The 22,370-nt window shown below is 41.2% G+C and overlaps 1 protein-coding gene across 2 annotated transcripts in view; it reads left to right on the top strand.

The window, feature by feature from the left end:
• CABLES1 (Cdk5 and Abl enzyme substrate 1) overlaps positions 1 to 20,869 on the top strand; it is a 51,496-nt gene extending 30,627 nt beyond the window's left edge. The window contains exons 3-10 of one of the 2 annotated variants that reach the window (XM_081918087.1): positions 451 to 543; positions 3,499 to 3,576; positions 6,448 to 6,550; positions 6,809 to 6,965; positions 7,736 to 7,839; positions 15,566 to 15,672; positions 16,674 to 16,881; positions 17,134 to 20,869. In XM_081918087.1, the coding sequence (XP_081774213.1) occupies positions 451 to 543; positions 3,499 to 3,576; positions 6,448 to 6,550; positions 6,809 to 6,965; positions 7,736 to 7,839; positions 15,566 to 15,672; positions 16,674 to 16,881; positions 17,134 to 17,274 (991 nt within the window). In that variant the 3' untranslated portion in view covers positions 17,275 to 20,869. The remainder of the gene's footprint in view (positions 1 to 450; positions 544 to 3,498; positions 3,577 to 6,447; positions 6,551 to 6,808; positions 6,966 to 7,735; positions 7,840 to 15,565; positions 15,673 to 16,673; positions 16,882 to 17,133) is intronic. The other variant, XM_081918088.1, reaches the window with a different exon arrangement.
• The last annotated feature ends 1,501 nt before the right edge of the window (positions 20,870 to 22,370 follow it).

Below are 22,370 nucleotides of genomic sequence, written 5' to 3'. Positions count from 1 at the left end.
CAGACTTAAAAGAGGAGGAAAAAGAGGAAGCAAACATATTTTAGAGAAGACCTCCTTGCACAATCCAGTTACTTTTGTTAGCAAAAGGAACTTTACCCATTAGGAAGTGTTTAAAAACTGAAAAACATTTTGGTTTGCACTATTACAGAGAATTCTGATGGTTATGAAAAGACACATCATTCTTCCATTTCCCTATCTCATCTTTCCTAGGATCTGTAACAGAATCCAGGAAGTTCTGTTTTTCATTTTTAAATATATTGCTTGATTCTATTATTATTTTTAAGCCCCTTTTGTTTCTAGACATTCTTGTTTTCGTTATTGCTACAGACTCCTGAGTGGGGAGGATGGTGAACTGAATAATTTGTCTGGTCTTTCCTTCCTGCCTTTGTGTTTAGATATTTTGGCTATTCAGCAGAGAACTGAATTGGTTTCATTTACTTTATTTTTCAGATGCCGGACTCTGTCAGGCTCACCCAGACCAAAGAACTTTAAGAAGGTTCATTTCATCAAGAACATGCGACAGAATGATACAAGGAATGGAAGGTATTTTGCAGGCAAAGAGCAGTGTGCCTTTGTAGGAGACAATGATCATCTTTTACATGTGGAAATTGGATTCTGTATGCAGATCACCACATTTCCCAGTGCAAGAATCCTCTGCAAGGAAAAGCAAGAGATAGCCAGAGAATTACCTCTGTATTCTGTAGTCTTCAAGCTGGGCTACATGGTAAAAAGAAATCATGTAAAAATCATTGCCCCAGGATCCGCAATGGCAAATTATCCACTGCCCAGTGGTAGTGTGTACAAACGCTTACTGATGCAGGATTAACCCACATTGAGAGCAGCCTCCCCATCCTGGGCTACCACTGAATGTGGGTGGGGATGCTAGCCACACTGTATGCAGCATTGCAGGTGAGAGTTTATACACTTTGCAGTTGAAGGATAGAAGCTTTGTCCCATGGATGCTTATCTCTATACTGCCTGTAACATGGTAGCCAGACGTTATCTGTCTTGCAAAGCACATTGGCAAGAGTTGAAATAAATTTCTCTTCTTGATTACACTTTTGGTATATGCTCTTATAGGTGCAGGAATTGTAAAGGGAGGCATCTTATAGGGAGATAAAATACTACGCAGGGGGCCTCACTTGGGCTTTAAAAATAGTGAGCAGGTGCCCTAGAAGCCAACTAAGGTTACATTGGGTGAGCAGCAGCCGTCAAGAATCTCCAGGTATGAAAAGTACAGAATGGAGAGTGGGACCAAAGCACAATGTTGCTTGCAAGGTTCTATCCAAGAGCGGATGTCTCTTCTGGTGCTTGCTAAGCTGTTGGAAGTAGTCAGGATGAATGTAGGGGGATAGTCAGGCCAAGGAATTTCAGCAGCCTGCCTTAGGGGCTTTTGGTGGGTGAGGAGATACAGTACTTTGAGTGCTCCAAGCACCCAGTAGCTTTGGGTGCTAAAATGCCTTTGGAAAACAGAGAGCTCCTATTTAGTAGCTAGATCCCATGTCAGCCATTAGCAATGAGAAGTGTTCCAACTTGTGGGGGGGAAAGGTATTGTTTTTGTGTTTATGAAACTTGCCTGAGCCGTTTTATGTTGCCGGTTTAAGAACTCTGCTTCTGCCTCAGCAGTAGGCCACACTTCTGTTCAATCCTGTTTCCCAGCATGATTAATGTTAGGGGTTGACCAGATAGTTCAGCGTGCTTCAGATTAAGAGTACAGCACACTGCATTGTAGAAACATAGGAAGCTGCTTATACCAGATCAGCCTGTTTGTCTATCTAACACAATATATCCTACTCTGACTGGCAGCATTGAGACATTGAGGTCCTTCACATCTTCTGCTGCCTGAGGCTTTTCAGCAACAGTGCCAGGACCGTAGCATGAGATCTTCTGCATTCAAAGTGTGTGCTCTCCCTCTGAGACTTCCCCTAATGTTTATAGTGAGTTTTCTTTTGTTGTGTAGTATCAAATATATTTGCCCCACTGATGTGACTGAACATGCTGTGAAATACCTTTGGGTATTTGCCTCCTTGTAGAGCTATAGGCTAACTAAATCCTTTATATGTGTGAAGTTTCAACAGTGGTTTCTGTTTCATCATGAATACTTTAATTTTAAGGGAAAAGGCTGATCACTATCTGCATCTTGTTCTATATTCCGATGCTGTGCTTTGTAGGACGTTTTCCTCTTTGCTTGCAATAGGACAACACAATTAAAAGTAGAATTGTGTGGTAATGATGATTTATAATCCTCACCTGAAGGGTGAAGAGTTCATTGTAAGTGCTTCCTGGTGTTCACTGCTAGCGCAATTGCATGCTGAGGTTAAAGGGACATTCCTAGTAGGTTGGTATCTAACATGGCTTATTCCCTCCAGTTCTGTCTGCATTTACAGTTGGAAGCCTTGCACATTTCATGCAAAATTCATTGCGTACAGGGACATTAGATTGCATGCTCTGAAAAGGCTGGCACGTCAGATGCTTTTGCAGACTTAATTACTGCTCTGAACTGCAGTAGTTAGTGTAAAATTTGTGTGAAAACACAGTGGAGTGAAGCCATCTGTTTGATTTTGGATCTCTTAATGCAGAAGTGGTTGTATTGTCATCTGTTCGGCAGACTCCAATTATCGTTGCATTTATGAACTCTGGACTAGAGGACCCATTTATTTCTCAACCATTTCTGGCACAGCACTGTGTTTAAAAAACAAAAACAAAACACAGCTGTCTGACCCATTAATAGTTTCCCTTGGGCTTCCTTGTCAAAAGATATGTGAAGTTATGAAAGTGACAAAAAAACTGTGACAGTTGTTGGCTTTTTTCCTGGAGGTTTATGCTAATAACCAGATCAAAACATCCAAAGACAGATACTTCTTCTCTCTCTCTCTCTCTCTCTCTCTCTCTCTCTCTCTCTCTCTCTCTCTCACACACACACACACACACACACACTCTTTCTTAAATACATTATTTGTAGGACTCAAAGTAAACCATGTTTGAACAAGTGAAGTAGGGTTACCAACTTGTTTTTATTCAATTTCTTTAGCCAAATTAAGAGGACCAGCTTTTGCGTTATTAAAGCCACTCTTTCCCCCCCTGTTGTCCGTTTGAATCTCAGAATGGTGCAGAGAGCAAAGTAATGGTGGATATGCATTGGCTCAAGTCCCAAGCTTTTCATTCTGCACCCAGACTGCTATGCATAAGGCTCTTTTCCCCTTTCGTCCCACCGGGGATATGATTAGTAGTGATCTCTCTTAAAGCACTGATAACCAAGTGTTTAGCCTCCCTTGTCCCATGTCAGTTTATGGTGCTTGGCCTGTCAGATGTTGGTAAGCGCAACATACAGTGCAGTTTATGAGTGAGAATAGATCCAGTCCGTCTGCAACAGTGCAATAGAAAGAAAAGTAGGATAGGGGAAAGCAGTTTTTGCCAAGCAAAGTTTTAAGTTTGAATTGAATTGAATTGCTGGATTTGCTACCCTCTATCATAGCCTTTACTTTATTTGTTTTCTAGAATAGTCCTTATTAGTGGCAGAAGATCCTTCTGCAGCATATTTTCAGTGCTGCCATATCGGGACTGTAGCCATGTTGGGTATGTATATTTGTTTCATACCTGTTGAGTTTCTCTGGGTAAATGTTATGTGCTACATGCATCAGGGATGTTGCAGATGACATTTCTAAAAAATGGTAAACTTAATTAAAAATGTTTGCCCATGACAGATGATCAGTATCTGCACTTCCAAAAGAAGTGAACAGGAACTGCAGTTTTTCTTCAGCATTTCAGATCTGCAGTTGGCCTTAACACAACGTGGCATACTCTGAACCAAGTGAGAAGCTGCTGTATGCTATGACTAGGAATGGATTGTCTCTGAAATCAAAGCAAGTTATATTGTTATTTGTGATGTACAGAGTATAAATGATGTCTTATCTGATGTGCGACTGACCGCACTTCACACCATTTGAATTTGCTAATGATGCATTAATAGTGTGGTGTATCTGAAATAAAAGTTTTTTATAGATAGAGTTTGCACTTCAGACCAAATGCAATCCTTTAATCATACAGTGGTACCTCAGGTTAAGTACTTAATTCATTCCAGAGGTCCGTACTTAACCTGAAACTGTTCTTAACCTGAAGCACCACTTTAGCTAATGGGGCCTCCTGCTGCTGCCACGCTGCCGGAGCACGATTTCTGTTCTCATCCTGAAGCAAATTTCTTAACCTGAAGTACTATTTCTGGGTTAGCGGAGTCTTTAACCTGAAGTGTATGTAACCTGAAGCGTATGTAACCTGAGGTACCACTGTACTTCTGTCAGCTCTCAAAAACTGCTTGCTTTTTCTTTTTTTTTCTTTTTTTAAATGGTTCTTGAAAGGCCTGGTGGTGTGTCATCTGCACAACCATAGCACTAGAGATGAAGGAATGTAGCGCCAATGCAGTGCCACAACTTCAAACTGGCACCAGTACAATCACGTTCCTTGGCATTGCAACACAGTGGGCTTTTACCCTTTCAAGTGGCCCAAGAGACTGAAAGTCCATGCTTTTGACACGGCCTTGCAGTATGTTCTGACAAAGCTTGCTTCTGTAGACTGTACCTCAACGTTTTATTCATTTGGTACCATCTCATCTGTACTGTATGTGTTGGCATCGGTCTCAAGAGACAGTGGAAGAGTGTGCCTTTGGGAGTAAAGTCAAACCATGGTATAGTTACAGCGCCTGCTTTTGGCTGTAGAGATCAATACAGGAGAGACGTGTGTTGTTGCAGCTGGAGCAAATGAAGGCGCCCATTGTGCTGCGACAGATGCACCATGGCGTATCTTCTCTCTGTGCTCATCCCAGCGGTCATTCTTTCTCTGGTCACTGCTGTGGATGCACAACCTGACTGTCTTGTTATCTGCAAGGGATTCTCATATGGCAGGGTTAATGTTGCCAGCCTGTACTGTCCTCTACCTTCCCTTCCCTTCCCTTACCATACCACTCTCAGGAAGGGCTTCCTGAGGACAGTATATTCTTTGGCAAAGTATTGTGTCCCTCCTCCTCCTCCTCTGGGTCCAAGCTCTTCTGATGGTCTTAAAATAATAATTAATAATAATAAACAACAGCAACAACATTTATTGTGCCAGGTATGCTTCTGGCCCCATCCATCACTAGCAGGTTTCTACATGCAAGCTTTAAAGGTTAAAACCAACACTTTAAATTGTGTCCAGAAATTAATTAAAGGCCACTGGAGCTCTTTTAATACTGGAGAGATGCTCTCAGGGGCTTGTTTCAGATAGCATGCGCCTACTTTTTCAAATTCCTCTTCTGAAACTGGCATTTGCCTTTGTACCAGTGAGAGATTCCTCCTCCTCCTCTTTATTATATTTTTACCCCACCCATCTGACTGGGTTGCCCTAGCCACTCTGGGCAGCTTCCAACAAAATATAAAAACACAATACATTAAAAAACTTCCCCATACAGGTCTGCCTTCAGATGTCTTCTAAGAATCATGTAGATGTTTATGTTCTTGACATCCGATGGGATGGCGTTTCACTGGGCACCTACTCCAAATGAATCCAGCTTCTGAGGAGGAACCTTCCTCAGGACTGCAGGAGGAGAGGAAGGAGTAAAATTTCACTCATGCTGTAGTCATCCTCTATACACAACTAACAACTATTTTTATTTTCAAAAACTGGTATGTCACATTTAAGGTCACATTTAATTTGACCCTTACGCTCAGTTTCCATGAATTTGAAATGCAGACTATTATAAGACTTTATCTGCCTACCACAAGGGTGGAGAACCTTATACTGTCAAAGGATTAATCTGCTGGGGCCTGCATGATGGCTGTACACAGGAACTAAAAGTGAGCAGGGCTACCCCTTTTCTTTCTATCAGCCCCTTCTCTTTCTCCTTCTTCCACCCCACCCAGCTTCCCCCCACCTACAGAAAGTTGGTGCCTCACACAGCTCTTCAGCCACAGGTTCCTTCCCCAGGTCTCATAAGCAGCCCCCCCCCCAATGTTTTGAACTGCATGTAAATACAGTGCATAAGATTTCAAAAAAGGATTGTGTTCTGAGGCTTCTGTTGTTGCATTTCAATTTTGTTCCCAGGTTTTAAAAAAACCTGGTTAATTTTTAATTGCGCTTTAAATTATTCACATGCTGGAGTGTTCGTCCACTGTTCTCCCTTAAAGAGAGAATGCCCCGCAGAACTCCCTCATAGGTTTTTATAGGTCTGTATCCATATTCAGATAATCCAATAAATGTTATTTTTGCTTAATGATACAACTGTGCTTGCTTCCCTGGGCAAGAGTATTCTGATTTTGTGTTCGTTATTAGTGTTAGCATATACATTTTTGGCAAGAGAGTCCTGTTCTACATAATTATCATTATTTTCTTACTTGTGTTTGAGAAAGGGCGTTGAACAAACAAGATTTATATCTAGTTGCATGCAAAATATATTAACCACTGGCTTCTGCTTCCCAGGGATATGAAAGCAGAAGGTGGGAGGCCATGCCATTCTGCGGCAGGAGTTTGCTTGAAAGACATAGTTGGCCTTGAAGGTGTGGAATTGGGAGCCAATGGGAAGGTAAGACTACTTACCCCACCAACATATGATCTCGTGAACCAAATGTCAAATCACATTTGTATCCTACAGTTACTATTTCTGAAGCAACAGTATTCTCTTATTTTTTAAGGAAACAGTGGCTTCTAAGCATCTGTAAAAATTCAGAACATTCAGTTCTTGAAATTCAAGTTTTAAAGTAAACAGGTTCTGTACATGAGCTTTCATGTTGTGGAGCAATAAAAAAAATCAACATTGTGTGTCTCTTTTTCTTCTTCTTAGACTGTTTCTTATACCCAGTTTCTCTTCCCAACCAACGCTTTGGGAGGACGAAGAAACACGATAGATTCCACCTCATCCTTCTCACAATTTCGCAATGCAAGCCATCGTAGCCTTTCATTGGGAAGGGCTAACAGCACCCAAGGGAGCATGGATGGAGGTAACATTTTAGAATACATGTGCATTTGAGTCCTTGGCCTAAATGGAACTTTGGGGGATAGATTGACGTGATTGTCTTCAGCTGCATTCCACAAACCTGTGCACCCCTTCCCAAGCCCATGAGATCTAGCTATCACACAACCCCTAGGCCCCACAACAGCTGCTGACCCTTCTAATATTGTTGGAAGATTTCGTGGTAGCTCATGACTGACACTCAGGGCACCCTGGAACTGTTTAAGCTGTATCTACCAGTAGCAAGCATTTTTGGCCGTTGTTGCATGACTTATGGACTGTGCACTCTCTCAGAGTCCACACTGGGATATCTTAGAGGCTTGCTCAATGCAATGCAGCCATTTGTACATTAGGGCTTTCATTAACATTGTTCTATCTTCGGTAAGTCCACTTATGAACATTATATGGAAAAATAAATATCCACTGCTGTCTATTAATGGAGGTGATTTAAAATTGATAGATTACATTATGATCATTCAGGTAGGAAGCCTGTAATCTTTCTCAATGCACATCTTCTGGCTTGTTTGGTTAAGTATGTTGCTTTTTTTGCTTCAGTGCTCCTTGCCCATCCCTAGATTGCCACTGAAGACCACATAAACATTCACCTTCACTGTTTTAACTATACACTTCAGAAGCTGAATTGCCCATGCAAAGGCAGCGTTCTGCAATTCGACTGTAAGCTTGTCTTCCGTTATTTATTATTTTATGTCTCTCACATTACCTTATGCAGTTGCTTGTATGCATTGATCTTCTTCATAGGCAGTGACCTGGGAGATTATATTGAGTATGACCCTAATCTTTTGGATGATCCTCAGTGGCCGTGTGGGAAGCACAAGAGGGTGCTAATATTCCCTTCATATATGGTGAGTAGTGTTTGATAATGTGACAAAATTGAACATGAACTATACACTGGCTAAAACTTTGAAGCCTTAATTTGTCTTACTTAAACTGATTGCTCTTTATATCTGCTGAGAGTAACAACTTAAGAATCCTAGTTATAAATGACAAATGATTTGCCTTTCGGGATATGAAAGCTGCTGTGGATCAATGAAAGGGCAAACGACATTATGCTACTGTATTTCATTGGCCGAAAATTTAAGGTTTGCCATTTAGTTAGTTTATTTTTTACAGTCATACCTCGGGTTGCGAATGCTGCGGGTTGCACATTTTCGGGTTATGGACCGCTCTGAACCTGGAAGTACTAGAACAGGTTACTTCTGGGTTTCGGCGCATGCACAGTAGCGCCAAATCGCATCACACGGGTGCGCAGATGCGGCGCTGGGGGTTGAGAACATGCCTCCTGCACGGATCACGTTCGCAACCCGAGGTTCCACTGTATTTTATTCAAAGAACATAACTTTTCCTACTCAGCTCCTCTCGCCCACTCACTCTCTCCTTTTGATGTTAGTCTCTTTCCCACACACTTTATACATGAACACAGCATACGAAGATAAAACATGGCGCCCATTGTCACATCTAATTTGGCTCTTAAAACTACTGTATACAGTAGCAGATAGGCCTGTAGTCCTGAATAGAATACAGCTTTAATTACCACATTTCACAAGTGGGCAGAGTAAAGAGTAGCCCTTATGTCAGCATGGAACATTTTGTTCTCTCTATGTTGAGCTCCGGTGTGTAATTAAACTTTCATTAGTTGGCAGGCTTTTGTCATTAGAGCTTGGCAGCTGCAGCCCTGTAGAAATTATTGTCTCTTATGGGTGTGGACACAAACTAAGTGGAGTGAGTGAGACCAGGAAACACACACACACACACACACACACACACGTATTGGGGTGTGGGAGCACTGAGACATATGAGATGGTCTGAACAAGTAGTGGTGTAAATTGGCTTTTGTCCACTGCATTCAGAATAGAGCAACAGTTGGGCATTGTCTCGTTTGTTATTCTAGCCTTTTGAATAGAATTCTGTCAGCAGGATGGATGGAATTATAACGGGCCAAATGACAACTGCAGAATTTGATACAATAATAATAAATAATAATTTAATTTATATCCCGCCAATCTTTCTGGGTTTCCCCAGCCACTCTGGGTGGCTTACAACATATATAAAAACACAGCAAAGCATCAAGCGTTAAAAAACAAAATATCCTATATGAGCAGCAAATAGAAACCAACAACAACAACAACAATAATAATAGTAATGTGAAAGAGACACCGTGTGGTGCATTTTCACCAGCAATATCAAGAATGTAGTTTAGTTTGGAACTTGTCACTTGAGATTGTGTTCTAGGAGGGTAGACTTAACTCTTGTCTTGTGCTGGAACCACAGTTTCCACTAACTGGAACTAGATGCAGAAGTCATGCACTTAGAATTAAATATAATGGTGTTTCTTTGTAACTGCTGAAAGAGTACCAGGAGCTCAGTCTTTCCACATACAAATTTGGAGCTGTTTACCCCCAATTTCAGTATTTTTTTGGAGTGGGGTAGGAAGAGAGTGTAATTTAGCTTTGCGATAGTTTAATAATTGGGAGTCAGGAATCCATGCTGATCTACTGCACATCACCCAGAGATCCCAATCTTCTGCCCACCATACTTTAGGAGGGACAGAAGAGAAGCTTGGGCTGCAGTTTGGCTACATTTGAATTGCCATATTTTCCCCCTGATGGAATCTCTGTGCTTTTAAAACACCTGAACAGCAGGCAGAAATACAACAGAGGCTGCTTGCCAACAAATATTCTTCTTAAACCAGGGAACATGTTCTATAATAAATCATCACACAACCATCTGCCATAGGAATCATAGAAGCAGCAGACTTTTTTATTATTTAAAAAAGTTGGTACAATTTCCCTTTTTTTATTTGCTGCTGTTTACAATGTGGCAAGCAATTTGGTGGAGACAGGCACTTTTCAGACTGATTAACTGTTTCAGTTTTATGTGCCTTCTTGATTATAATCCTGTATCTAGGATACTATAAGGGGTGCAAATGTGTAATATTGATTTACTGAGAACACTTAAAAAGTACAAGCTGGTGATAACTCTATTGACAAATGTCATTTGTGCTTTCCGTGTAGAGGCACCAAATATTTTATTCCTGCAGTCTGGCATAAAATATTCAGTTGCCTTTTGCAGTTATCCTTTTCTTCTGGTGATGATAAAAGGAATCCCCAAGACTGTATTTAAAATTCTGTCACAGACCTTGGGCACATAAACTATTCATAATTTCCATGAAGCAGATAGCCACAACCATAGCTGCTCTACATTAACTAGGTACTCTCTTTCTATTATCCTTTATACTACATACAGGCTTCATGGTACAGTGGTACCTCGGGTTAAGTACTTAATTCGTTCCGGAGGTCCGTACTTAACCTGAAACTGTTCTTAACCTGAAGCATCACTTTAGCTAATGGGGCCTCCTGCTGCTGCTGCACTGCCGGAGAACAATTTCTGTTCTCATCCTGAAGCAAAGTTCTTAACCTGAATCACTATTTCTGGGTTAGCGGAGTCTGTAACCTGAAGTGTATGTAACCTGAAGCGTATGTAACCCGAGGTACCACTGTACTGAATTGTGCTATCACAGTTGCACACACGTAATTCATTCTTTCAATTTTAAAAAGCTGCTAGCACAAACACTGATGAATGGGTTCAGTCCAAAGCAATTTAGTCATGGTGGTGCTGTGGGTTAAACCACAGAGCCTAGGACTTGCCGATCAGAAGGTTGGCGGGTTGAATTCCCACGACAGGGTGAGCTCCCGTTGCTGGGTCCCTGCTCCTGCCAACCTAGCAGTTCGAAAGCACATCAAAAAGTGCAAGTAGATAAATAGGTACCGCTCCGGTGGGAAGGTAAACGGTGTTTCCGTGTGCTGCTCTGGTTTGCCAGAAGTGGCTTAGTCCTGCGGGCCACATGACCTGGAAGCTGTACTCCAGCTCCCTCGGCCAATAAAGCGAGATGAGTGCCGCAACCCCAGAGTCGGTCACGACTGGACCTAATGGTCAGGGGTCCCTTTACCTTTACCTTTAAGTCCCATTGAAAACACTGGGACTTGAGATGATTATTGTTTTTTCTTTTTTACATTAATTTCAATGTAAAGCACAACTGGATCCAAACTAATTGTGTTTTGACAAGTGAGAGAAGGCATGACATTTGACAAATGAATCAGTTGGAGGAAGAGCTGTAGCTCAGTGGTGGAGCACACAGTTTGTGTGCAGAAGTTCCACTGCCCAGTCCATGCACCTCCTGGTTGGAAGACCCCTGCCTGAAAGCTAGTTAAGCTGCTGATAGTCACTGTCAACAGGACTCAGTCACAGTGCCTGACGTTTTGCAGAGTGACTTTACCAGCTATGAACCAAATCTGTAGGTCTGGTCGTGAATATTTCCATCTACATTTATGGCATTTGAGTGTAGCTCAAAGCACCCATGAATGGAGCGACTTCATTTAGACCACAACTGTTGCTGCCGCATGATATTAAGTATGCAGATGTAGAAAAATATGCATGGCTAATGTTTCTTACAATAAAATAAAAAAATTCCATCCAGTAGCACCTCAGAGACCAACTAAGTTTGTTATTGGTATGAGCTTTCGTGTGCATGCACACTTTTTCAGATACATCTTTTTCAGATACATCATAGCTTTGTGAAGGCTATGTATATAGCAGTTATCTTTCTTCCAATGGGTTAGTGGCTTGAGTTATATTTCTGGTCTTTTTTTCTGGCTTGGAAATTATGGTAGAAAACATATCTGTCTAGGGATGGATATCCGCTACTTGATTTTGCTTCAAATTCTTATATTTTTGGTTGCTGGACAACTTCCAAGAGTGATTCAGAATAACTTTGTGGAGACTTCTTTGCAATCTAGTTATTTGTCTCAATGGTAGGCCATGGCAAAGGCTCAGACTGCAGGAGGGCAGCTCATAGTTTAGCTGTTCATTCCACCAAAGGCGATGGCAGGTCACTGCTGTGTTTGCTGTGTCTGGCTGAAGAACTGAATGCGTGCCAGGATAAATAGCTACCAGTTCCAGTGGATGCATGCCAGCTTTTCTCCCAAGTTTAAGTCCTAACAATATTTTCATGTCCTTTGCTTTTTAAGGACATGCCATATGACTTACCAAACCAACCATATTCTAAAAGGTAATATAATTTGCTGTTGCAGTTTGAGAAGCTGGAATGTAAGAGAAAGCTAGCTTTCTGCAGAGATCCACCCCCATATTAAAATACAGTTAAAATAAAATGCAATAAAATCATGTATACTTTTGTAAGTAAAATTCTGACTGTTCTGTTCTGCTCTTTTCAACGCAAAATGCAGGCAGAACTGGAGGTTGTTGGTAGCCTTTTCTGTCAAGCACTGAGCCCTAACAATTGATCAGAAATAACAGAATTAATATATTAAGGGAGGAAGGCCCTTCCAGTATAAAGGACGTGTCACTTAGCATTCCTCTGAATCCATTAGCTTAGTAGGTACTAGTGATATTCGTCATGGGGCACGTTCATAAAAACAACACATGTACACATGAATATCTGAGAGAGGGCACATCCTTGCCTGAATTGTTTCTGAACTAATTTATAAACCATTTTGGAATATTTTTGTGGATTTCCCTGTAGACTTGTGCAGCTTCTCTCTTGGCATTTACTCAAAAGAATGCTGAAAGTGTAATAGTGTAGCACTCAGACTTCTTTTTCTAAACATGTGTTGCACAAGTGTTATGCACTTCAGGGGGAAACGGAACTCTGTACTTGGACTTTGGGAGTAGATAGAAAAGGTCAGCATCCTGGCCAAACATATATTGTTCTATAAAGTGTGCTTGTGTCACTCAGTGTTCCTGCTACCCAGAATTCCAAGGTGCACTTTTCAAACCATTGTTAGTTTAAATGATGCCATAGAAAAGTGTGCGAATGGTTTAGCAGTTTTTGTGGGAAGAACAGGCAAAGGCTTTACTTGAAGAAGTCAGAGGAGAGTGACCCAAAGTATATACACCTTAATACTTGTGGCTTCTACGATGGATGGAGAACTTCTGGCCTTCTAGATGTTGTTGGAGCTGTAAGTCCCATCATATCTGATCATTGGCCAAGCTTGCAGAACAATTCTGTACATGTCTACTCAAAAGTAAACTCCACTGATTCAGTGGGATTTAGTCCCAGGTTAAGTGTATGTTGGAGTGTTGTCTTAATTACCAAAGAAACATAGGGCAAGAAAGGAAGTATATTCAGGAAGCAACAATTTTAGGCACATCCGATATGTGTGCAGTTGTGCACACGTGCATCATGTTTAACCCCAGAGTGACCCAAAATGTCAGAAAAAGGAGTGGGGTGGAAGCGGAATAGGGTGTTTGCAGGTTTTTTCAGGATTGTTTCAAATATATGCAATTTTACTTAAACATGTGGTACCTTGGAACATAAATTGGGAGTTGCCTGTATGTCAAGACAGTCTGTTACTCTTTAAAGTGGTTTCTTAATCACAACAACACTACCTTCATATCAGCCTTGGCAAAACTATGGCAGAATTTCTAATATCAACTTCCTTCACCTGCTCATCTCTCAGTATAATATATGTCATCAAGAGTTTCCTCTGCTGTCTACATCAGACAAGGCAGTCTCTATGCAAGAGAACAAATGGATTGACTTTATAGATGGAACCACTCAGAACCAATGGGAAAATATTTCGAGCTACCTAAATGTCAGTATACTTCAACAAAAATACTTTGGAGCAGAGGTTTTCAATCTTAATGAGTCCATGGCTCCCTTGATCATCTACATTCTTTCTGCAGCACCCCATGGAGCTCAGGACTCCAGTTATGTCACCTCCTGCCTGCAGGGCTGGCAGCCTCTCACCCTTTTTAAAACACCCTCCCTTGTGGAATGTTTTCTCAGCCTCCTCTCCTTGGGAGTCCTCCAGGCAGCCGCTGCTGCTGCCCCTGATCTCTGAGCTGCCCCCTGACCCCCAAAGAGAGGTGCCTCCTCACATTGCCCCACAGGGGCCTTGGAAGAGGATGCCCCCAGTGTTAATAGCCCAAAGGAGACTGGCCAAAGGTGAACGTGAGGCCAGCATCTTACCTTGGAAGGCAGCAGTGGCAGCAGCAGGCACTGCTGACGCTGCATGGTGGAAAGGCTCCCCTTCAGCATTGGGCACTCAGCTCCCAGGCAAGCCTTGCACACAGCAAGCACAAGAAAGGCCAGTGCAGCGCATACTTGCCTCCCACTTGTCTGTCCATTCCCAACAGCAAGGGCTAGTGGACTGGCTGACTGGGCTCTCTCGCCCGCTTGCTTGCTTACTCTGAGGCTGCCTCAGCTACTGGCAACCTGCACCCGCTAGCCAGCCCCAGAGGCACCATTCCCCTGGGGAACTTGTAGCCAAGGCTGCTGCAACAAACAGCCATGAAAGCCTTTGGGATGCAGAGATGCAAGAGGGCATCAGAGGAGGGAGGGATGGAGGGACAGAGGCCAGTGTTCAAGGCACCCCAGGGTGCCATGGCACACTGGCTGAAAAGCACTGCTTTAGAGGGAAACTTTAGTGCAAAATTACCAAGCTAAAATTTCATCAGCAAATTTAATTACTTTAATTCAGACTTAATTGGGACTCTGAGGTTCTTCCCCACTGCAGGTGTTAATTTAACATAGCATAGCTGAAAAGATAGTATTCTCAACAGCACCAGCTCATGTAAATAATATGGACACCTCTCAGTATTTTGCAAGGGAGAAAGAGCATATTGAGAAACGTAAAGTATTTTTCCTTATTGGTAAATTTATATAGAAACTCTGAAACCTTCTATCTCAAGTATCTTCTTGAAGATAAGTCAAATAATATTACTCTGGCCATGGCAAAATTTCTCTCGGCGCTAATAAGAAACAGAAATCAACATGCTCTGGATAAAATATAGTGACTGCCTTGGAATCCCTGTATCTCTGCTGCATTCTGCTTTTGAAACTGTTTTGTGGGTCTTTGATGAACTGTAACAAAGAATGTGTATTATTAAAGTGGTTTTAAGCATTCTGTTGCCCTAGCACAACAAAGCCACTTTTACTGCACTTTTTGCAGTTTAGGAAAGTGATGGGGAAATGCATTGAAAAGTGTGAACTGAATGTATACAGAAAGATGTATAAACTTCCTGCAAGCAAATGAAGATGAATGCGGAATGGGTGTATGTTCTCTTATAACCTCCCCACAAACTGAGAGTGAATGCTCCATAAATAGGTTATCTAGAGGAGCACTATAAGAGTGAGCCATTCATTAACCTGTTGCTCTGTTGCTACTCTTGCATTTATGGCCTTTTGACCCTACTGTGTGTGTGTGGGGGGGGTGTGTGTGTGTGGGTGGGTGGGTGCATGTGCACACGCATACCAAGTGACAATCACAACATGCATCTGATAAAATGAATTCTAGATCATGGATCATGACTATGCCAAGATAGCAGTTTCTAAAAGTACCAATAATCTTCTGTTGAATTTTATGGTGTTGGATTAAAATTGATGTCCCTCTGAAACAATAATCAGATAAGCATCTTCTTGATGGCTATTGCCAGAGTGTACTTAAGATCATTTTTAGGATAAGAACATGCAACTATTACTTACTTTTGCTGATTCTACTGGGAATTTTGAGAAAATTCATCTTGAATTCTCCCCCCCCCAATCTTTTACAGACAACAGTAATTGATTATGTGAAGCCATCAGACCTTAAGAAAGATATGAACGAGACCTTCAAGGAAAAGTTTCCTTACATCAAGCTGACACTCAGTAAAATAAGAAGGTACCATTGCCGTGCAGCTACCCTTAATAGGTTTGGTAGATGGAGGTAAAATATTAACAGTAGGTTTTCTGGAACAGTGACCTCCAAAGGCCATTGTTACAGAAGAAGCCATATGTTTGCTTAGACTAGAAAGCTGAATAACTAAGATAGGGATCATGTGGTCTAAGTCTATATTATGGTCCTGCAGTGTTTTTAAATATCTAAAGGAACATAAAGGTAAGGACAAGGATGTGAATGTTCTTGTGAAAGCTGCTGAAAAAGGGATAGAGAGAGTTTCTGAAATTAGTGAAAGCTGTTGCAACCAAAAGATAGCAAGACTTAATCATGGATATATTTTAATAGATGAAAGGTTGTTCTTCTATTGTTGAATTGGAGACATGTTGGTACAAAGATGTCTGCTGCATTGCAAACTTCACAAATTGTTATTTCTCAGTGATCAGCAGGCTCCTAGAGTTGCATACAGGGAAGCACAACAGGGTACAGATGTGATGACAAAATACTCCATTAATACTTATGAGCAGCCACGGCCGAATACAATGGGATAACGTTGTGCTGTATCCTTTGTGCCCCTATCCCATTTGTACAGGGGTATCAATACCTTTTCAGTCCTCTGCAACAGCAGATACTTAAAAGTTAGGGAGCAAAAGGAATTATGGAAGAGCTATCATTGGGCCAGAACATTAGTATTTCAAGAGCTCCAGTTCCTTTGTCTGCTTCCGTTTCCTTGCCTGCAGTCCACCGTCTTGTCCAAAAATGCTAGAAGTTAGAGATTCAAGACTTGCAATAATATTTTGGACACAAAAGAAAATGACTTCAAACATGAACAATTCAATGTTCAGAAATTCAGGGGACACTTTACATTTGCAGGTCCTGAGAGTGAAGCATAGCAGTATGATACATGGCAGTTTACGGGTGGTGTTTAGGCAAGCCTTCTGAATGATAGGTAGTGCTATTACAATCTTTGAGTTTCTTCAGCAGCACACCTTTCCCTCCCCTTTCAGCCTGAAGCGAGAGATGCGCAAACTAGCTCAAGAAGAGTGTGGTTTTGAGGAACCCACCGTGGCTATGGCCTTCGTCTATTTTGAGAAGCTTGCTCTCAAGGGGAAACTCAACAAGCAGAACAGAAAGCTCTGCGCTGGAGCATGTGTCCTACTCGCTGCCAAAATCGGCAGTGACCTCAAAAAGCATGATGTGAAACATCTTATCGATGTAAGTACCCCCAGGCCACAAACCTTCGCCACAAAAAGTAGCAGTGAAGGAGGGTTGACCTGGCAGTGGCTTAGATGAAAGCAATTGCTGTGTCTTCATTATATCATGCATTGGCCTTTGCTTGTTAGCTGAATCAGAAAGGTTGGATGTAATTTTAAGACCTAAGATACCTATTTTAAACTTGCAAGTGCAATTGGAAGAAGCTGTTTAAAGTGCATGACTAATACATCAATCTGTTTGGCTTTGTTGTAGAAACTGGAAGAGAAGTTCCGATTGAACAGGAGGGAGCTGATTGCCTTTGAATTCCCAGTGTTAGTGGCCTTGGAATTTGCTCTCCATCTACCTGAACATGAAGTGATGCCACATTATAGACGCTTGGTCCAGCATTCCTAGCACAGGCTACCCTTCCGAGAAGAGGGAGGGGTTTAAAAACTTATTTTTCCCTGTTGAGCTCAGAAGAGCAGCAGTTACTACTGGAAATGCAAAAATGGGGGCACAGATGCCCCAACGCCCTTTATTCTCTTTTCAGTGCAGCTTTTCAACCTGATCGTAGGAATAATTCCTTAAGACTCTCAGGCTAGACGAACTGTTTTAACTGCTCGACGCAAGTGATGAATGAGTTGCATGTGAGTGAACAGTGGGTGGAGCAGATTCACACCACTTGGACAAAAAAAGAACTTCCTTGAGTTCCCCATAAACTTTCCTGCGAGGAGAAGGAAGATAAAACAGCAGCCTTCATTTCACACTTTATTTAAACTATACATTCTGCTCCTGTGGAAACCTAATCAGCTTTCCCAGAAGCGGTTTCCATATTACGAAAGGATTCCTAAAGCAATGACGGGTTGCGGAAGATACCTTCACTGTGTCAATAACGTGCCAATCTATTTTTGTATCTGTTATTGAAAGTGCACTTTTCCTGGTGGGTGGGATGATGATTTAGTTGAGAGACGCTGAGCAGGTTTGGAATCAGGTGGAAGGAAGCCTTGGATCATTGCTAGAATTTTGTTTACTAAAGGCCAGAGGACAACTTTTCTCTATTTGCTTAAAGACGTAATTACTGAAAGGGAGATAATCCGGGTTCATTTGAATAACCAGGCATAATCCCTGGTTGTTAGTTTGTTTTCCCCACATCAACATCTTTTATTTTTTATATATATAAAGATTACACTACTTAAAAAAAAAAAGGTATGACAGCTACAAGTGAGAAACCAACAGCTGCTTTTGTTTTCACTTTTGTATGCGATGCCATTCAAATGTTCAGTATGGAAGAGAGAGGACATTTTGAAAGTGTCTTGTTCTAAGCCACATGCGTACTTCTAACCTCTGTACCTTCCCTCTGTGGAGATGGTTAGACTTGCACTCTGTAGTGTTTGTATTTTGTGCTCTATGTTAGAGTGCATTCTGAGGCACGTTGATGGTGCTGTATGTTTAAACAGTGTTTTTTTAAAACCAACTTGTACAGCCAAGGGCCAGAATCGGCCGCCTAGGGCCTTGATAACAGACACTTGCCTCAAGTGTGGGTAATTTTTTGTTGTTGTTGTTGCTGTTGTTTTAAAATAGAATTGGCTGTACAAATCAAATTTCAGAGTGGGGGGGGCCACTGAAATTGTTACATTTTTTCATACTTCACTACTTAGCAAACTTATAGTACTTTAACTGTGTTCATAAATTACAAAACCCAGGCTGAGATGCAAAGCTTATACAAACCCCATGTGTGTTCTGTTTTCTAAATATTTGTATGTGTGCATTTGGGGTTGTATATAATGTAGCACTAAAGTGAATGTTCTGCTGGTAGACGAATTTCTCCTTGCGCAAGGGAACATTCTTGCCCTCTTCCCACCCCCCACGAACAGCCTAAACATGTTCTGAGGCTTCCTCCAGCCCTCCAGAGCAATTTGGGGACAGAGTGAGGCATGTGCCGGGGGAGGAGAGCGGGGCAGTCCCATTGGATAGCACTAATCCTTGTGCTAGCCCAACTATTTAGTTACATTCTGCCTGCATGTGTATATGTGTGTATATACATGCGTATACACACACACATATACACAATATGAGAAGATAATGACAGCTGGATGTGCTTGCTACTATGCTAGAGGACATACAACAAAGAATTAAATTACTATTTTTATATGTAGTTAATGTACATGTCCCACTTTTTCTAGTGCAGATTCAGTTAACACAGTTCTTGGCTGACACAGTGATTTCAATAAAGTTGAGTATTTTACTGTTTATAGCGTAATACAATTAATTGAGCAACAGTTGTGTCCACCAAGATAATCTACCACTTTTTTTTCTTTTTTCCTGTAGCAGTCATTAGTGACACTGGAAATGACAGAAGTGGGAAGAAAAGTACAGCCAAGAAAATATACAAATACAAAACTCCATTGAAACCTGTAGATTTTGAAACAAAAATCCACTTTATTGGTGTAGATTTGCTTCCTCTTTTTGGCTTTCAAACACGAATGCTCCATTGTCTGACTTGTATATTGCAAGTATAAACTAAAAATATATTGAATGATACATCCGTTAGAGGAACTAAGAATAAAACTCTGTTGTTAAAGTAAAAAAATTGCCAGTTCCAGAATTCTCGCTCACTTGCCCTCTTCCATATTAATGTATTCCCATAAGCTAGTTTGAAGAATGGAGAAAAACACTATATAGTTTTCTGCAACTCCAAGGAAATCCTCATTTAAATTAAGGGAATTTGCATTTCTGCATCTTCATTTAGCCAAACCCCCAAAATGTATATTCTGCATAGCCTCAAGACCAAAAACTGTTCTGCAATGCATAGTTAAAAGGTTTATTGATTAAAACAATCGTTACCATTTTAAAAGATTGCACTTTAGGGTGGGTCTGGCTTCAGCTGTGGTCCAGTGCATATTATTTGGAGGGCCTAAGACCCAAGTGCATACATAAGATCAGAGAGGATGTTTTATAATTCCTTTACCGTTATCATTTTGCGTGGAAAGACTGTTCTTGGATGGCAAAATTCAGAGTGGAGAATGATGGCACTTTGTAAACCAAAGGAACACCCTGTGCTCTGGCCGCCACCTAACCCGAAACAGCATCTGTGCCTTCAACAATTTTGGGGGAAAGAGAGCCCCTGTCCCTAGACCCTCTATTGCTGCAGAGAGCTATTCACCCACATTCCTTTCCTATTTGCTGTGGGACAGTATCCCTGTTAATATGCTATCCCTCCTCCTTTGAAAAGAGGTGGTGCAGACGGCATAGTGGGTGTGGATCTTTGGCTGATGCCTTTCTGAGGCTACCAGGGACAGAAAGTACACAAGTGCAGTGCCATTACTTCAGTGTGGGTTTGCGTAGTGCAAATGCAGTTCTAAACCCTTTCAATATCTATGCAGGTTTATGCAGAGTCGAGATACGGAAATTAGCCCTCATCAACAAACTGGACAGGATTCTTGACTGGCATGTTTGTTGGAAACATCCTGCTTTCATTTGCAGAAATGTTTGGCTGCTTCTTTTGGGGGGGGGAGTTACAGGGGAAGGCGTTTTGCATAAAAGCACCGACAAAAATGAAAAAAAAACTTTGTAGCGTAAATTGAAGCCATACTGATGAAATGTCAATGTACAAAACACGACTGAAGTAAACTATAGTAATTCTCCCTTCTTTCTCCAAGATTGCATTAAAATAGCAGTGAAATGGTGAATAAAAGAAAAAAAAGGTTTTATTTTTGTTTCTCAAAACCAAGAATTTTGACTTGTAAATAGTTCCATAAAAAAAAAGAAAAAAGACATGGGCTTTTGTAAAATCCATTTCTTTTCTCTTCATAATGTTTTGAGATGATGTACTATGCACTGTATTGTACAGATTATTATTTTGAAAAGCTGTTTTCTCCGCATACACCCAAGCAAGTGAAACTTTTCAAATGCTCTGCCTGCCTACAGTGTTACACAAATTGTGTAGGGGTGGTGGTGCAGGAACAATGAGGCCGCCGATACCTAAATACAGTATGTCTTTAAGATTAAATTGTTGGTGTCTCTCACTTCATTGCTACCATTACGTTCCGAAGTGTTCATTATTCAGTGGATTTTTAAAATTCTGTAACTTAAATGAAAAGAAAAACAAGTGGTTTTCAAATAGGCTTAGCATACTGTAATAGCTTTTGTTTACATCTATATTGTTCACAGGGAAAAGAGAGTGAAGTCTTAATAGCAGTGCAAAAACATTGCAATACAACAGCAATGCTAACATGGGAACACTGCTCTCCTCTTGTCTGAAAAGAGCTAGAACTGATGGCAAGATACAGGTAAGAAAGAGGAAAGCAGAGCTCATGTTTTGCAAACTAAAGGTTCCAGGTCCTCTTGCATCTCCAAGACACTGTCTCGAAACCCTTCAGAGCTGCTGCCAGTCAGTAGATGAGAGACTGATTGTGTGTGTGATTCTGGACAAGGCAGCTTCCAGTGTAAGAAAGGTTCTCAGCGCAGTGAACTTTGACTATCATTAAATGCAAAAGCCCCATAGGGCATCCACAGGACTCGATACTGGACAGTAACAGTCATTTTATTACACACCTGCACCTGATAAACAGTAAGAATTTTACCACTTGGCAGGAAAATACTAAAACTCAAGTTACTGGCGTGTGAAGGGTCTGATCTTTTTCACCATGATGTAACACAATATTAGCTACAAGGTTCTGCTATGGACTATTTTCCCGTGAAATTTCATTAGAACTACTTGTTGTGTTCTATCTTATACAAATATCCTGGCTTGGAGACAGGGATGTGCCCATTGAAGGGTATAGATAGAAAATTACTCCCACCCTCCCCTCTCTGCAGTAGCTCTGGAAAATGCCTCTTCTAAGAATCAGGGAAGCCTACTTAACAGTGAAGGAACTGGGGATCTCCAAAAACTTGAGCCAGAGCAGAAGGTGTATCTGCCTGATTTTATGGAATTTTCCTCCCGTCAGCTCTCTGAATATAGGAAGAGGCTTTTGGGGAGGCTGGAAAGAAAAGTCAAGTCTATGCACTGCCTTCCATTGGTGCATCTCTAGTTCTAAGCCACTATCTTGACTTCAGTTCCTCAGATGCTTCTTACTCATAGCAACATACTGAAGTGATAGTAAAACTGCAATTGGCAGTATTTGCAGAATGGTTAAAAATACTGCAAAGTGCTAAATTTAACCCATCCTTTTATAGCTTATACAGTATTTTTATGCCTGGAGCTATGAGGAAATCAAGAGAATAATATTTCAATTATCCTGTGTGTTGCCTGGAACTGATAATCCATGCAAGGGAACAGGAGGGTTATAAAATCTACAGAGGCAATCATAGCAATCCACAGGAGTCTTGAGGATGTCTCCTAAAAGGATGTTAAAATAAAAACTAAATTTTCTGTTTAAGCAAAGCATTTCTGAAATGGCAGCTGAGGCACTTGAACTTTAAAATCTCTTTCCTCTATTTTGTTGTACTGCAGGAAAGGTAGTATTTGAGGAAAAAACAACTCCGTGTTTATCTAAATCCATTTTGTA

This window comes from Podarcis melisellensis (genome assembly GCF_964234715.1).
Source record: "Podarcis melisellensis genome assembly, chromosome: 7".
NCBI lineage: Eukaryota > Metazoa > Chordata > Lepidosauria > Squamata > Lacertidae > Podarcis > Podarcis melisellensis.
The sequence above is the reverse complement of the archived record's forward strand: the minus strand, read 5'-3'. Positions and strand labels throughout refer to the sequence as shown.